The 16,550-nt window shown below is 48.4% G+C and overlaps 2 protein-coding genes across 2 annotated transcripts in view; one reads left to right on the top strand and one right to left on the bottom strand.

Annotated features, from left to right (window-relative positions):
• Positions 1-519: 519 nt before the first annotated feature.
• Positions 520-2,520, bottom strand: RPS27A (ribosomal protein S27a). The gene is made up of 5 exons (XM_014966366.1): positions 2,362-2,520; positions 1,988-2,042; positions 1,759-1,844; positions 1,003-1,134; positions 520-717 (listed from the first exon to the last, which is right to left on the bottom strand). Exons 1-5 carry the CDS (start codon positions 2,407-2,409, stop codon positions 568-570), a joined length of 471 nt encoding a protein of 156 aa, XP_014821852.1. The 5' UTR covers positions 2,410-2,520; the 3' UTR covers positions 520-567.
• Positions 2,521-10,810: 8,290 nt separating this feature from the next.
• Positions 10,811-16,550, top strand: part of HDDC2 (HD domain containing 2) — a 9,035-nt gene continuing 3,295 nt past the window's right edge. Inside the window, exons 1-4 of the mRNA XM_014966360.1 lie at positions 10,811-10,893; positions 11,427-11,548; positions 12,497-12,599; positions 14,952-15,020. Coding sequence (XP_014821846.1) covers positions 10,828-10,893; positions 11,427-11,548; positions 12,497-12,599; positions 14,952-15,020 — 360 coding nt within the window. The 5' untranslated portion in view covers positions 10,811-10,827. The remainder of the gene's footprint in view (positions 10,894-11,426; positions 11,549-12,496; positions 12,600-14,951; positions 15,021-16,550) is intronic.

Raw genomic sequence — 16,550 nt, 5'->3', positions numbered from 1 at the left:
TACAATGATGTTCTGCTTTTAGATCTTGTCAAGCAACCAGCTTACCTCCCTGGATAAACCCCAACAATTAACTGCAAGCACTTCAAGTGTGTAAAACCATCATGGTATAACTATTTCTGATGATTATCTATTAATTCCAAACTAGCTGAGCCATCTTTCTCCCCCAGTGCTGCTATACAGTTTTTCAGTATGCATTTTGATAGCAGGACTCTACTACCCTTTTCTCCAGCATTGACCCATACAACTTCAGACCTCTTGATCTTCTGTTTTTCCAGATTAGAACCACTGTACTGTATACTCCTCTCATGCTTACAGAGACCACTAAGGTTATCTAGAATGTTTTTTTTTTCCTCTGCCATGGCTATCCATTATCTCCTTTAAAGGAGACTTAACTAACCAAAGGCACTCATCAGAAGAAGCTGCTGCTTCAGTTCTAGAGTCAAAGTATTTCAGCCAAAGTTTCACAAATTTGTCTCGCTTATCAGCAGACATGAAATACAGTACCACAGGAAGCAGAAATAAATCCTTAAACCGTACAGGACTTCAGATTTTTATTTTCTAGTACATTTACTTGTCTTCTGGTTTATTGAAGCAGTATGTCAGACAGCACTTGCCACAATAGTGTCTGTCGAAGTGACTAGCCATGAAGACTCCTGCTCCACACTCCTCAGAGGGGCACTCCCGGCGCAGACGACTGATCTTGCCGTTCTCATCCACCTGGGAAAGGCAAAGAAGCAACACCTCATATATATACTTGCCACCTTTTAGTACTGATGATAATTTTGAGTATTTTTCTTTGGCAAAGTAATTTTTGTGATGGTTACTACATCAAACTTGAAGCAAAGTTTGGAAGTGCCCAATTGAAACAGTCAGTTTCTCTTCTATTTTTACATATGGGATACTTGCAAACAGAAGGATTTTCAAATATGCCAAGGTACATGCAGACTAGTTACTGGTTTCCTAAGTTTTCACCAAGTTTTGCTTCGAGTTAGTTCTACATACCTTGTAGTACTTAAGCACTGCAAGCTTAACCTTCTTTCTCTTATGCTTGTTCTTCTTGGGAGTAGTATAGGACTTCTTCTTCCTTTTCTTGGCACCACCTCGCAGTCTCAGCACAAGGTGAAGAGTTGATTCCTATTTGTAAAACACATGAAATAGACTCAAAATGCTTTCTCAAAGCAAGAGTAGCAGGCTTTTTATTTACAGGAAGTAGATAGCAAGCTCCAGGCAACTGGGAACGCTCTAAAAGGACTTTTGGAAAATGAACACGCTCCAGAGACCAGCAGGCTGTTGCATCCCAAATAAGGAAAAGGTTCAATTACTATAAAATCTGTTGTGACTAGATTCCTCGGTGCCAACTACAACTGCAGAACAGTTTCATGATGTAACTATACCAAACTGACTAGATGTTGCTCCTCCTTTCTTGTGGCACTCGCTGGCCTCACTGCCAGGTTAATGTGGCAGAAGTGAGCAGGATTCTGTGATTCTGTGATATTTTCACATTAGCCCCCTAAAGCAGCTCACCACAGAGGGCCAGGGCTGACAGAAGGGAAGCACTGGAAGTGGACGCTGCTATAAATGTTTTCTTCTGTCTGTAACTATAGACTGGGCTGCAGCAAGTGACGCTTCTAGTCCCAGCATCAGTCAAGTTCTACCCAACCCCATTTGGTTGAATCCATCTGAAGCATTTAGGCTCAGCAGGAAAGGTCTGTGCCAGGAGCTGGCGCTGCGATACCCTCTTTAGTGTTTCCTACTCACTTTTTGAATATTGTAGTCGGACAGCGTGCGTCCATCTTCTAGCTGCTTACCAGCAAAAATCAGTCGCTGCTGGTCAGGAGGAATGCCTAATGGTGACAAAAATCAAGATTAAACGAGGAACGTGAACTATGACATTCTATAATAAAAAAAATAGGTTGCTGCACGCAATCACATCTGCATAAAACACACATCAATCCAACGGAGAACAAGAACCGCATCTTGACCTTACCTTCCTTATCCTGGATCTTAGCTTTTACATTTTCTATAGTATCAGAAGGCTCAACCTGTTACGACACAAAACGACGGGAGTCAAAACGCGCTCCGCCTTTTCGTTTGCCCAGAAACGCGGCAGCGGCGTGAGGAGCTGCCGGCACACCGCCCGGCCCGGCCCGGCCTTCCCCCGCGCATCCCGACGCTCCGGTGCACCCGCAGGCCCCGGCCCCGGCGGCTGCCGCCCCTCCGTACCGCACGGACAGACCGAGGAGAGCGGGCGCGGCCCAGCCCTGCCGCCGGGCCGGGCCGCGGCCTGCGCCACCCCGGGGGTCCCGCCTCAGCGTGGGGGGAAGCCTTAGCGGGCAGCGCTCCCGCCGCCACGGCGCTCACCTCGAGGGTGATGGTTTTCCCCGTGAGGGTCTTCACGAAGATCTGCATGGCGGAGTGAGGTGGCCAGGGCCCGGCGTGCGGAGCGGAGGCTCACCCCGACCTGCTGCTGGCAGAATGGCGGCGGCACGAAAGAGCGCGGCGCCGGCCCGCACGGGGTTTCACCCGCGCCGGAGGAGGGGCGGGCGGCGCGGGGGGACTACATTTCCCGGCGCACCCCGCCGGCGCCGCCGCGCTAGGGCATGCTGGGAGCTGTAGTCCCCGACGCAAGGGGCGCGGCGGGAGGGGGAACGTCGTCTCCCAGAGTGCAGCGCGGCGAAGAGGGCGGGCTCCTCAGGCCGCCTCGCGGCTGAGGGAGGGCCTGGCGGCGGCTTCCAGCTGGGGAGCGTCGGGTGGTACCGCCCTGACAAATTCAGCTCTTCTAGGGCTCAGTTTGCGGCGGTGGTTGAACGGAGGAGGAAAGAGGCCTAGACTTTGTGTCAGAAAGGCGCTGGGGCGCTGTGCCGAACCATCGCACGGAGCAGGGAAACCCGCTGCCCCCGCCCCGTCCGCCCCCCCAGCCCTCTGAGGGAACGGGCGGCTTCTGGAGGGCGTATGAACACGGTATATCGACAGAAACTGAGGATGTGGGTTGTGCTGAGCGAGGACCTTCCGAGAAGTGTGACGTTATACACAGTAACGCATTTGTCAAAGGTAATAAGTAGTTTTCAGGTAAAACGATCAATGAGCAATAATCAATAACTGGGTTGCTGCGGCTTTGTCAGGCCAATTGTGACCTGTTGGTGTGGTTACAGAAACCAAGAATTGGTACATTTTCAGGTGTTTTTTTGTGCCGCTGTATATGCTGCAGTCAAATAGGAGCCACGGTGGATTCATTCTACCAGGAGTTACAATAGGGCTTGTGCTTGATAACCAGTTTTCTTAACTATAAAGCTGTCCTAAAACAGGAGAAAGCCTACATAACTAGAAAGTTCCATGATGTGTATTCCCTATGTACCGTATTAGCATTAAGCCTCTTCTTTTTGGCTGGAAGGTTATTACTGAAGCTCCTGGAGGACTCTTGGCCTGCCTGGCTGTGTCTGCTGTCTTAAAGTGCTGACTGAGGTGGGAGATGCCAAGAATAAAGATTCTGAGTTTTCTGGATGGACAGGACTAAGGATTACTGAGCCTACATTTAAATCTGGAGTTGGCCTGGTGTTTTAAGCCATCAAAATGCATACCCCTGCTCCTTTGCTTTTCCACACCAATAAGTGCTACGGACATTGAGTGACCATCTAGAGAAAATATCTTTTATTACATGGAAATGGTTGCTACAGCTGTGCAATGCTGAGGCTGACCTCATTTGAGGGTCCCCAATGTCACTGGGGGGGGTGATGATGCAGCAGAGGAGCAGGTGAGTGAGGGGTGGGAGGTCACGTGAGGTTCCCCCCAAAAGAAGGGAGTCACAGCCCAAACATGCCTGAAAATGGATGAGGGGGATTAAAAAATAATAAAATCTGTAAATATGGGTGTGAGGCGTTGAAATATGAGAAAAATCTCTCATTTTTATATATATTGAAAAATAATAATCATTTACGTATATAAAAGCAGTTCAAAAGAGTGTGTTTTATAAGGGATTTTTGAATATAAAAAGATTTTTAAAAGATTTATTTATTAAAAAATATTAAATTGTCAAAATATATGTCTAAAGAGATAGCTAGTCAAGTTAGCTGTTCTGTATAATGAGTGTTAATATACAAGTCTAAATGGATCTAAGCCTAAACAGGTCTTCTGTGTAAGCGTAAATAGATAGTATATATTCCTTAAATACATATATATGTATAAATAGATAGATAAATGCATAGATATGTAAGTGTAACTTCTTAAAATGTAAAGAAAGCCTATTTATAGAAAGGATTTAAAAACTCGACCCCCCTCTAATCTCTCCTGAAGATGTAAAAGCGCTTTCAAAAGCTGCTCCTTTTCCCCTCCCAGTTTGGGGCCAGTTCCCTCAAATGGGGACTTCCCCCTCCAGGGCCATGGACATCGAGTGGGAGCTACCACCATGGCACAAAAATACCCAGAACCCCCTGATTCTGGGTCTGTGCTGGGGAAAAAAAAAACAACAAAAACACCCAATTTTTGGGGAAAAAAAATAATATTCCCAATTTGGAGCTCCTGGGAAAAGGCTGGATTTGTGCCGCCGCGAAGCAAAAAAAAAACTGGCCGTTTTCAGACGCAAAAGAAACAGCCGACAACTTTTCTGTTGTAAAAAGCGCTGAAAAATTCCAACAAAGTAATGACGGAAAGCGAAAAACCCAACTTGGGGAAAAAAGATGTCCCTGGCTCGGCCCCGCCTCCCGCGCCCGGCCGCAGCACCGGCCTCCGCTCGGCAGGGGGCGCTGCGCCTGCGCGGTTGCCCGGCCGCAGTACTGCGTCTTGGCCGCGAGGCGGCGGCAGGGAGGGCAGGAGCGCGCTGTACGACGCACGAGCAGCTCCGCGCCGCCGGTTCCTGGAGGCGGGCGGTGGCCAATGGGCGCGCGGCGTGGGCGGGCCGGGGCGCTCCGGAAGCGGAAGGGGCCTGGGGGGAAAATGGCGGCCAGCTTGAAAAGGGAGCGGGGCGGGCCGGGGGAAAAGTGGGTGCCGGCGGCTAGGTCCTCGGCTGGGCCGCCGTGAGCTGTCAGGTTGCTGGACTGTGTCAAGGTGAGCGGGGGGCGGCGGGGAACACGGCGGAGTGCCTCAGGGGGGCTGGAGGAACGAGGGGCCTTAATGGGGGCATTGTAGTGTTGGAGAGGGCTGGCTGGGCCTGGCTTCCCCCGGGGTTCCTTCGGCCTGGCGTTGAGTTGAGGTGCGGCGCTGGCGATGCAGTAGAAAGAAAGTCTGGGACGGCGCTCGGCCTGTGCTGGTGCCGCTCTGCAGAGACACAGGGCTGGGCCATCTGCAGGTGCCCAGCGCTACCTAAACTGCCCCTGGGGCCCTGGGCGTGCGGGGCTGTGTGCTCTCCCCGGCCCTCAGTATCTCCCGGGGGGCTACAGAGGCGGTCAGGAAGGAGAGAGGATGAGCCGATTTGGTCTGTATGAGCCCAACATGGAGACCAGGTCTTCTGCTCCTGGGCCTGGAAAACAGGCTATTGGGGCTTGTTTTGAGGCTCAGAAACAGACAGAGTTGTGTGGCTTTGGGTTCAGGGACGGGGATCAAGATGAAATTCACACCAGGCGCTTCTCTCTGCCTGGAGGGTCTGCCCTGGCCCTGCTCCTGAGGGTGGAGGTGGGGAGGGGGGTCCCTGAACTGGTCCCTGTTGGCTTGGCTGGGTGTGACAAACAGTGTAATTTCTCTCCTCCTCTTTTCTCAGTGTCACCTTCTGCAGCATGGGAAGAAAATCCTGTATGGCTGATTCCACTTGCTGCTCAGGTAACCACACGCATGGGTCTGGGGGAGCAGGGAGAAACATTTGCGAGTTCAGGGACACTACAGATGCTCCATGTCAATCAAACCTGCAGAAAAGGCAAGTTTGCTGCTACTGCAGAAAAGCTGATGAGGAATTGCAGTTAACAGGGCGTGCTTCCTGCCTGAGCTGGGCCCTTGGTAGTAAGGATTGTCTTCCTTTTGGGTAAAAGAATGAACCTTCACCTAAGATAAGTTAAGAGTTCCCGTTACCTTCTTTAGGGCCAAGTGTTTCTCTTCTGTTTATTCATAAGAATTTTATGGGCGACTTGGAAACAGCCTTTTATTTTTCTATGCATAACTAAATTTTCATTAGTATGTGGTATCAGTATAGTTAATTTTTGAGCACCTAGATGCCAGTAGAAATGTAATGAGTGAAATATGATGGAAAGTGAGGTGTTGCTTGATTTTATTCTTTTTTAAATTTTTAGAGTGTTAATGGCATGTTTTTCTGTGCCTCAATCCACATTCTGTTCCATGGAGCCATTAACCTAGGACTTTTAAGTTAAAAAAAGCTGTTGTTCCAGAAAAGGACTACTCCTTCATAGGATTAAGGTGTAGACTTGGAGGGTCTCTTAACTACATGATCAGAATTAAAGCCAAATTTGACTTTAATGTTGCTGCTGGTGGTCTTCACTTCCGTTAATGTCCCCACAGCTCCTTCATGGGTGGGAACTCTGGATCATCTCTTTTTTTTTTTTTTTAAGCTTCTAACACATTTTTTCCCTGAGGAGGGGCTACGTTTAAAAGTCAATTACTTTCCTCCCAAATGTGCCAGTCAATAAAACTGAGTTCTGATTGTTAAAACCACAAAAATTACACCAGTCTGAAGAGATCTGGACTATTTCTGGACACATTCATCACCTGCAAATGTCCTCGGGATACAGATTGTCTGCGCTTGTCTGACATTGTCTGACAAGACAATCTGCTGAGATGGGGACGAGCTCCACAAGACCAAAAAAATACAAGGTTCTGGTGGGTTTTTTTGTCTGTTTTGTGGGTATGTGGGGCTTTTTTGGGGGCGCGTGTGTGTGGTTTCAAAACTGGAGTGCGATGTGGAGTGGTGGCAGCCTGCAGAGCTCTCCTGCTGCCTCATCCCTCCTTTTCTCTTTCACTCCTCTTCCATGGCTGTAACTTCCATTCGGATAATTTTGGCAGAGCGATTCCCAAAGGGGAACTTCCCCCTGCCGCTGTGGCACAAAAATATCCCTGAACCCCTCATCTGGGTCTTTGCTGGGGAAAACCCCTCAATTTGGGGAGGCGGGAAAAAACTGGTTTGGAGCTCCCAGCAAAGCCAAATCCACTTGGATTTGTGCAGCTGGAAAGGAATGAAAAACCCAAACATTTTCATGCAAAAAATCACTAATTTTTAAGTTGTGGATAAGACACCATCCCCACCTCCCTTCCTGGTACCTGGTTGACCCGTGGCTGTCACTCCCACGGCCCCGGTGCCCCACACAGAGCGATGCATCGTCCCTGGGGCTCCTTCTGGGGCAAAAACCCCTCTGTTCCGCAGGTTTTAGGTGCAGAGGCGATGGATGTCTCTGCCTGGGCTGCGAGTGCGGAGTCGCTGGGGTCCCTGGATGGGACAAACCGGGCTGAGACCGGTCACCGCTCATTGCTCCGATGAGGGCTCGGAGCGGGATCACGGGGACGGTGCTGCCGCCCGGCGGCCACAGCCCGCTGCTGCAGGTCGGGCCGCGCCTCCCGGCGTCCCTTCTGCGGCGCATGCGCGGTTCCGCTGTGGCCGGGCCCGAGGGCGAACCGGCACCGCCGGCGCTCGGGCGGGTTCCCTGCCGCCCGCAGCAGCTTATGGGCCGCCTCGTCCGACCTCCGAGAGCGGCCGTTACCGGCTCTCGCCGGGCTCCATCAGTCCTCCGGAGCTCCATCTCTATGGTCCCGCGGTCCTCCGGGACACCGGAAGTGCCCTTCAGTCCTCCAGAAGTCGATCTCTGTGCCCCGCTGGTCCTCCAGGACACCCCGGGGGTGGTGGACGGGGCTCGGGGTATTTAATCCGCGGCCTCTGCTGAGGGGGGGTGGTTCTGCCGCTGGGTTTCCCTGGGGTCAGTGCTCTGCTGGGCCTTCAGCCGGCTGCAGCTGCTCGGGCGGGTGTGCTCTGGCGTTTAGAGAAGCAGAGGTAAGGAGTGTGAGGTAAGACCTTCAGGACCAGGCAGGGCTCAGCAGCCCGTGTCGTAGAAAGTTGACTTGTGTGCTGTTTGGTTGTCTTTTTTAGGTCAGTAATGAGTGTTCAGGGGTGGCAAGACAGTTTATTAGTACATTTTTCTTTATTCCAGGTGCAGTGCATGTTCCTGGAATTCCCAGTTTTATTAAAGAATGGAACAGTGGGTTTTTCTCATTGGTTTTGCTGTGCACTCTGTAAGATGCTGGTATCCATGAGGTCTGGTCTGTTCTAGTCTCTTGTATTTGAGGTGCGCTGGGTAGTATTGAGGAGGGGCACAGGACTGGTGATTTGGCACAAAAGCGATGGTAGTTTTGTATTTCTTAGGTGTCATAATTGTTGCAGCCTCTGGCTCTGGGATGGGAGTGGAGCAGGTGAGCAGAATGCCACAGCTACTGGTGTGATGCTCACTGCTGGAGCTGTGGTTTCTTTCGAGGTGACTGCAGGAAGATCATGTATTAGCTGCTTGTTGTGTTTTTTATTGAGGATGAATTAAGACCCCTGCCCCTCTGAAAGCGAAGCAGAGGGACTGGCACGGGAGAGGGGCCGAGACTGACAGTTGCAGAAAAGGGTTTTTTAAGTTAGTGTAGGGCAGGGGTCTGTCCTGGAGCAGTCCCCCTTGGGCAGGTAAAGGAAGTGGGTTAGTTTTCAGCCCAATGCTAGTGAGTGCTGGGCAGAGCGGTTCCAGCCTCTGTCTATTGTGTTGTACGTGTGGTCTGTCTTCTGTGTCTTAGACTCTTTTTGGGTCTCGATGCCCTCTTTACCCTCAAGGAGAAGGGCACGCACCTTGGGCACCTTTCCTAGCGTCTTGAATGCCCGTACTCATGGCATAGCACCAGTTGGGCACTGCTTTTCTTGCATTGTAAGATCAAAGTGTGGATCGGTCTTGAGGCTTTGAGGGACAGGGTGCAGCCCCAGCACCACTTTGGCAGAAGGAAGGAGAGAGGCACCCATGCCCTTCAGCTCAGGCTGGCAGATTTTACCTGTGCACCGCTAAGCTGGAGCAGCCCCACACCACCCTCAGACCCATCCCACCCATCCCAGGAGGCCTCCAGGAGCAACTGCCCATCAGGTGGCACATCTCCCCATGTGAACTTCAGGTTATGTGGAGCGTGTTAGGCATGGCGGCCTGCATCATCTGAGAGGGACACGAGGGATGACATTTATGCTGCTCAGCATGTTCCATATTATAAAACCCTCCAGGCTTTATCTGCAGGTCCTTGTTCTTGGCAGACAGGTGCTGTACCAACTTGCTCAACGCAAGAGGGGAGCAGCCATTGCTTCTCTTTGGTCAGCGCAAGGACTTGTACGCAGCGCACAGCTATTGTGTGAATTGTAAGAATCCCTATTGCTACAATTCTGCCTTGAGCATGACTAGCTTGCAGTTTCCATTTGGTTAATAACTCCAGATCAGCTACATCCCACATTCCTTTCCTACTTCTCCTGCAGATCAGCTCTCCCTGTTCTGATGGGAGCACACCCCTTTCTGTCAGTCATTGCTAGAGTTTTGAAAGCAGCTTTTCCAAAGGAGCCAAATACTTAGATAGCCTCTTAGTGTTTTGCTACTTGAGCCCTGTGTGATATCTAATGGGGGTCAAGCTCCTTTCAGAAGGAAAAATACAACTGCCAGCCACAACAGGGGCAGGAGATGGCACAGCTGATCTGCAGGTCTTGCACTGATTGTGCAGGAGTCAGCAGATGGAAATCAGGTGCAGCTCTCCCAGCTGGAATTCAAAACGTTTCAGAGGCAAAGCCATCTTTTCTTCACGGGCAGTGGCTCGCTTGATACCCTCTGCAATCACTGCCCTATGTAATTAAACTCCCAACTTCTAGGAGCTCTGCACTGTGGCAAAACAGAGGGGTTTTAGAGGAGAAAAAAAAAAGCTAAATCATCTTTGGAAAATAAAAAAAAAAATCCCTCTGCACTGAAGCATCAGGTCTCCAGACCTTAGTGTGGTCTTTCCAACCATTTCCCTGCCTCCGGGGTTACCTTGGAACTGCAGATCTTCAGCATTTCATCTGGTGTCACTAACCACACCGTCTGTGGGAAGATGGCCTTAAAATGGTCACCAAATATGTTGCCTGGCCTTTATTATTAATTTGGGTGTGTTTTAAGTATACACACGAGCAAAAATAAAAATAGGCTGCCATCTGTTGGTATCTGGCAAACTGCAGATGTTCTTTCCTGAAAATGGAGTATTGCATTGCCGCATTTAACCCGTTACTGCCAACTGCCTGCAAGAGCAGATGTACAAGTAGCAAAGAAATTCAATGTATTTGGAAAAGCCTCCCATTTGTAAAGTAACTGGGGGTGCTGTGAGACTTGTGGAAGTGATGGAAGTGCCTACAGCTGGGTGCCAGAGGTCCTCAATTGAAAACTCTGGGCACAGCAGCTGTTGAACACCTTTTCTCCTCTGAATAATTTCATGAGTTTGTGTTATTTATTGGGTTTTGTGGGGTTTTTTTTTGTTTGTTTGTTTGTTTGTTTGTTATATAAAGTATAAGTTTGCACTATTTACTGTGGGTTTTGTTTGTTTTATTTTTTTTTAAAAAGTATGCTAAAGGTCACTGATCCGAGCAGTTCTGAGCTCCCCCTGCCATGTCCTTCCCCCCCTCCAGGGCAGGGCCTCCTCCTCTCCCCCACCCCAGGGGAGCACACACCTCCCTCCCTCCCCTGCCCTCCCCCTTGCCCTGGCAGCCTGACTCCTTACCAAAGCCCTGATTGTGCTTAATTAATCCTGAGGAGCCAGATACCCCCTTCCCCCCGCAGCTGCAGCCGCGTTACCGCTCCGGGGCGGGGGGCCGGGCCGGCCGCTCCGCCCAGCGCCGCCGCCCGGGCCGGCGGGAGGAGGAGGAGGAGCGGTGGGATGGCGGCGGGGGCGAGCGGCGGCGGCGGGCTGCTGCCCTTCCTGCGGCTGCTGGGGCAGCTGAAGGTGGGCGCGGGGGCCGGGCCCGGGGGCTGGCGGGGTGTCTGCCTTTCCCCTGGGGCGGGCAGGGTCCCGCAGGCGGGTTTCCCCAGCGATGGCCGGGCTGGGAGCTCGCGGCGCGGTTGGTGGCGGCCGGCTGGGCCTAGCAGCGGGGCGGAGGGCCGGGGCCTCCCGGGTGCAGACCCTCGGCCCACCGGGGAGCGGGGAGGGCCGGCTCCGGGGCTGGGGCGGCTGCGGGAGGGTGTGGGCGCCGGCCGGGGCAGGGCAGGGGTGGCCGGGGCCTTCGGCGTGAGCACCCTGAGGCTGAGGAGGGCGCCTGGTGGTGGTGATGGTGGTGAGTTCTCCTTGCCCGTGATTAGCGGTGCAAAGGCACCCCCTCGGGGAGCCCGGTCGTTGGGGCAGGTGTTTCCCAGAAGCATCAAAGCTCACCCTAGTGTGACAGTCATGGTGGGACAAATTTCTATCAGCGCCTCTGAAGTGGGCTCCTTCAAGACCTAAAGTTTTACCGTTTTCATTGCTGTGGTGCTCTCCTCTCTCAGAGGACGCCACGGACGGGATGGGTGTACAGGAACGTGGCAAAGCCGGAGAGCGTGTCCGATCATATGTACAGGATGGCGATGATGGCTTTGGTGACTGAAGACAAAAGCCTTAACAAGGACAGGTGAGACTGCCTCTGGTTATCTTGACCATCTGTTAATGTCATGGGAAAGCTGCAACCAAAATGCTTAAAATAGCTGCTGTCCTGAGGAAGGGCTTTTAAAACACACTGAAGGAGTTCAGAATCCTTTCCCATCTTCTTTTCCCTCCGTCATTTGGACAGGGAGAGCTGAGAGGGGCCAAAGACTTATGTTGCTAAATTCCAGGTGCTGAGGCAAGTTGTTATTGCAGCAGCTCTGAGCTGGCCTTCTCTCAAGTCATGAGTAAGCAAGCTGAAGGCACTCACTTCATGCAGTTTGAAGCAACAGGCAGCAGAGGCAAAACCATGCGCTGTGTGGGTTTTGACAGCCTGAGTTAGCACTCAGCAGCAGTAAGGAGCCTCAGAAATCATACAGCATAGAAGTGAAAGCATCGTTAGTGTTGAATGAGTTGTCGAGTCTAGTATGGGATCATGCTTGCTTTGTCCCTTCAGGAGCTGATCAAGATAGTGAAGGCTTTTTTGAGTATTCTGCCGCAGACTGGCACGGCTACAGAGCTGTGAGTGTCAGATTATGTCCTGAATTTGGGATGGCTCCAATCAGATTGCCTTCTACCTGTTGCAGTGTTAATGGGAAGCATGTAATGTAGTTAGTTATCACAACATCTCCGAAAGCCAAGCATGCAGAAGCTAAGTGCGTTATTTTTGAATGCTATGCTCATGTACAAACTGTATTTATACTTGAATCTACATTTACAAGCAGCAGTAGCTAGAAATCAGGAATTAAAATCGAGTCTATGTGGAAACGACTTCTCTTAGCAAAGAAGTGAAAAATGTTATGTAAAATTAAAAAAAACCCACCAACCCTGTAAAATACACGAAGGGGATAAATTTCGCAGTCTCTTAGCTTTATGAATAACAACATGTAGCTTTGAATGCTGAAAAACTAATTATTCTGTCTTTGCTTCTTGTCAGATGCATACGATTAGCTTTGGTTCACGATATGGCTGAATGCATTGTTGGAGACATTGCTCCTGCAGATAATATCTCAAAAGAGGAGAAGCACAGGAGAGAAGAGGTACGGACATAAGGTGCAAAGCCACATCTGTGAAGTGTGTTCTGCATGTTTTCAATGTTCTGGTGGCTCTGAAGGGACCCTGTAAGCAACACAATACTGTCATTGGCATTGGACAAACATGCCATGAACAACAAAAGTTTTCAACTTGTGATTTTTGTACATGTAACATCACAGAGTACAAATTTTTGGAAGTAATCTTCGTGGTGGCCACTTATTCCTGAACTGGCTGGATTTTGGGTACCCTGAATTAGTGATGTTGACCTGCCTTTCTGAGAGGTGGGGAGCAGGCAGTAGGTGCACTGAGAAGGGTGGGTGACAGGTTGTGGCAGATCATTTGTGCAGTACCAGATCATATGATTGTGACAGACCCTTTATTTAAAACATTTTCACAGGCCTGCAGGCACGGGTGCACGGAACATGAATCTTTGAGTGCAGCGTGCCTAGAATTATTTTAATTTTGGCCTTGTATAGACCCGAACTGTTGGTTTGTCATGTCTTGTTTGCTGCTACTTGAAGAAAAGGCAAGCCACTCCTCCAGTCACAGCTAGAGGGCAACGTGATGCCTTGGAATCTCTTTAGAGGCTACAATTAGCTCTTCAAAGAGTGTAAAAAAATAAAAAAACCCAACAAAACCCAACCCAACCTCCCCCCTTTATGCTTATCTGTTTAAAACTTGGGGTTGGGTGGGGGCTATGAATAAGTCTAGGAGTAAACCCTTAGCTAAGAAACTGGAAATTAAAGATGAAAGGGGTGTTCAGCAATCTTGAATCTTTACTGACTGCAATTTTGATGTTTCCTTTTTTTTCAATATACTTTCTATTATGTTCTTACATGAAACAAACAAAAAAACGCCTCTTTTCTGGAAGCTTCCCAAGGTGTTTTTTTGTCAGCAAAGATCAGGCTTCAACTTTGCCTAGAGGGAGTTCTCATCTGTATTTAGGCAGTGAAAAAGATATTTTGATGCCTAGATATGCTTAAAGAAATTTTCTTAAGTATTTGGAGCTCCTCCTGCTCCCATTTCCCTCAGTGAGGACTTCTATTGACTTTGTGGGAAAGAGGGTCAAGCATTAAACATTCAGGCTGACTCTGAAATACTTTGTTGTAAAAATACACCAAGGGTAACAGTTTCATGAGGTGGCTTGAGCTGAACTGTCAATATGCTGCTTCTGCTCCAGAGTTCTCCTTTTTTTCCCTTTGCTCTACAGCTGACATTGGGCTGATTCTGCTTGTTTGCTCATGTCACAAGTTTGCTGCTTGTGCCTTAAGGTCAATCTGCTGGTCTCGCCCAGGCTAAAGCACAGAATCAACTTGATTTTTAAAAAAAAAAAAAAAAATTGGTTTTTTTGGGGGCGTGTGTTGGAGTTGTTTTGAAGTGTTTGTTGCCAGGTAAGTCATTTTGCTAACCTTGAAATCTGGTGAGCTCCAGAGCTCGGAAAGAAGTGGGAAGGAATAAGACCTTGATGCTTCAGTGGTGGGGAGCAGCTGATGCGGTTCAGTCGCGCTGTGAAACTACCCCCTGTGTTTGAAGTGAAGAAACAGTCATGGGACAAAGCCTTTGTCTTGCCTGTGATGTTGGTTGTTCCTTAGTGTTACTTGGAAAAAGGTAGAAATAGCAGAGAAGTGCGACTGGCCAGTTGGGAGAGTGTGCAGAACAATTTCTGCTTGCTGCTTATCCCACCAGTTTGATACTGCCTTAAACCTTGTACCGAGACTGTTGTTCTTGAACAAATGGTAGCTCAGTCTGGGAGCGCTGCATTTTATTGCTGTGGAATATTAAATGGATTTTTTTTTTCTCTCTCTTTTTCAAAATTGGAGATTTTTAAAGACTTACTTTGTGTTGCCTGCCTGACAGACAGCAGCTGTTCTCAGCCCTGCTAGTGGAAATGTGGTAGTTGCGTGTTTGAGAGGGGGCAGTTTCTTGTCTACACGAGGAGTTGGTATTTTGAAGCTGCTTTTATGAACTGCACCTGTAACCTATTCAGTTCAAATGTTGCCTCCACTAGTTAAACCTGGAAGGCAGAGCTGGTAATTGATGGCAGTTCCCTGGCATTTGAATTGCCTGGTTTGCTCTGGGCTTCTTTTTGGGCTCTTGAAGGTATTGGATGCGCTTTCAGGTTGTTTTTTTCTTGTTTTCTAACAAGTCACTTAAGCAGCTCCCAGAAAAGATCCTCCACTGAGTAGTTCAGCTGTTTCTTTGCCAGATTTATGTACTTGTGCACATTAGAATAATATGTTGTGTAGCATATGTTTCTACAAACTTGGTAATGAGTAGCTAGTTCTTCAAAAAAGATAATGATAAAAATGTGCTTACTCAAAAAATGCATAAATGGAAATGGCTTTTTTTTCCCCCAGGCAGCTATGCAACAACTGAGCCAGCTTCTATCAGAGGACCTCAGAAAAGAAGTCTATGAACTCTGGGAGGTGAGCTTGCATCCTTTTTAATCCTTTGGTAAAATGCAGGGTAACCCACTGTCCTTTTCCCGTTTACCTATAAAACTATGTCATCTCTTATTTTGACCTCAAACAAGGCAGATTCATTTGCTTGGGAGATAAAGCAAATGGTATGAGCCAAGGTCACTTCGGAATCCATTTCAAAAAGAAACCCCAAAATTTGGTAGAATAACCAGCTTCTGCCTTTGGCCCCTCAGAGTTTTAGATGAACCCATCCAGGGCTGGTACAACTGAAGGAAGGGTTTGTCCTCTACATCCAGCCCTCTTGGATAGAAATCAGATTTATTTTTTTTAAACTACATTATCTCTGATGTTTACATCTGAGCGTTTGCAGCTCATGATCTTTTAATACAGGAAAAAATAATAGGAGCTGATGATGCCATGGAGTATTGCTTTTTATGCAAGTAATAATTTATGGGGCCTTCATTTCTTTATTATACAGCCCATTAGGCTAAAATATTTAGTAGTAACTTCTGGTTTGAACTTAAATGTGGCCTAGTGACACAGAACAGTGCTTTTCTACAAACATCACAGATTGCTGGCTGGTCTTGGGTATTCTAAATGTTTGTATTGGAAAATATCTTCCATAGTTGAAGGTAATTTAACTTTTTGATGTGAACTCGTGCTGTTGATTGATAAGATCTGTTATACTTACTAACTAGGGATGATTAGATTATTTCCAACCAATTCAATTTTATAATTACTGTGCTTTATCTCCTGGCATACTGTCACATAAGGACAAGTGCATCTACAGTATCTTGTTCACACATTGTTGCAAGCAAAGCAGTGTATGTTTCTTGGACTTGGTGACCTGAAACTATATATTATGCTCATATTCTTTTCCATTTGGACTGTATTTAAATGTATTTAAATATTTGCCGCCAATTTCTGTCTTTTGTTACAGAACCCTGTTTGGGTTTGGTTTTTTTTTTTTTAAATTGCTATAGTTGTCTGTTGAAACTGGCAATGAGGATGGGTTTTCAATGCTGTATTTCAAGGCAAAGGGGGGCAAACCAGCACAACCAGATCTGGGAAATTATGTGTGTGCATTTGTTTAGTGAGCACTGGTTCCTACTCCCTTGGGAAGCTGTTAGAATTGAGAAAAAGGAGTTTCTGATAAAGTTAGTCCTGTAGGACTTTTTTCTTTTTTTTTTTTTTTTTAAACATTCTTGGAAGGAAATAACAAGGAAAGGAGAACTTTCAGAGAGAGCCAATTTCTGAATTGCCTTGTACCTCATGCCAAACCAAAGTAAAGTTTGCTTTGGGAGTATCATTGCAGTAGTTCAATTTTCAAGTAACTAGCAGGTAGAGCCCAAGAGTTGTGTGCCTTATATATACCTGGCTCAGCAACCGGAGGTCACCAAGTATGAAAAAGCAGCTAGAATGTCAGTGACCTGACCCTTCAACAGTTAGTGAACCTAACCCTACTGCTCTTACAGGGCCTCAAAGAAAGGAAATCAGTAGTGGCTGGAGAAGGATCACGTGGTGCATGAAAACATA

Source organism: Calidris pugnax, unplaced genomic scaffold (genome assembly GCF_001431845.1).
Source record: "Calidris pugnax isolate Ruff unplaced genomic scaffold, ASM143184v1 scaffold31, whole genome shotgun sequence".
Lineage (NCBI taxonomy): Eukaryota > Metazoa > Chordata > Aves > Charadriiformes > Scolopacidae > Calidris > Calidris pugnax.
This window is presented reverse-complemented; position numbering and strand designations above follow the sequence as displayed.

Excerpts from the sequence above, each read along its gene's own strand:
- RPS27A (XM_014966366.1), bottom strand. The coding sequence starts at position 2,409 with ATGCAGATCTTCGTGAAGACCCTCACGGGGAAAACCATCACCCTCGAG. Across the intron at positions 2,043-2,361 it reads GGAAAACCATCACCCTCGAG|GTTGAGCCTTCTGATACTAT; the intron begins GTGAGCGCCGTG and ends GTGTCGTAACAG. Across the intron at positions 1,845-1,987 it reads TAAGATCCAGGATAAGGAAG|GCATTCCTCCTGACCAGCAG; the intron begins GTAAGGTCAAGA and ends TGTCACCATTAG.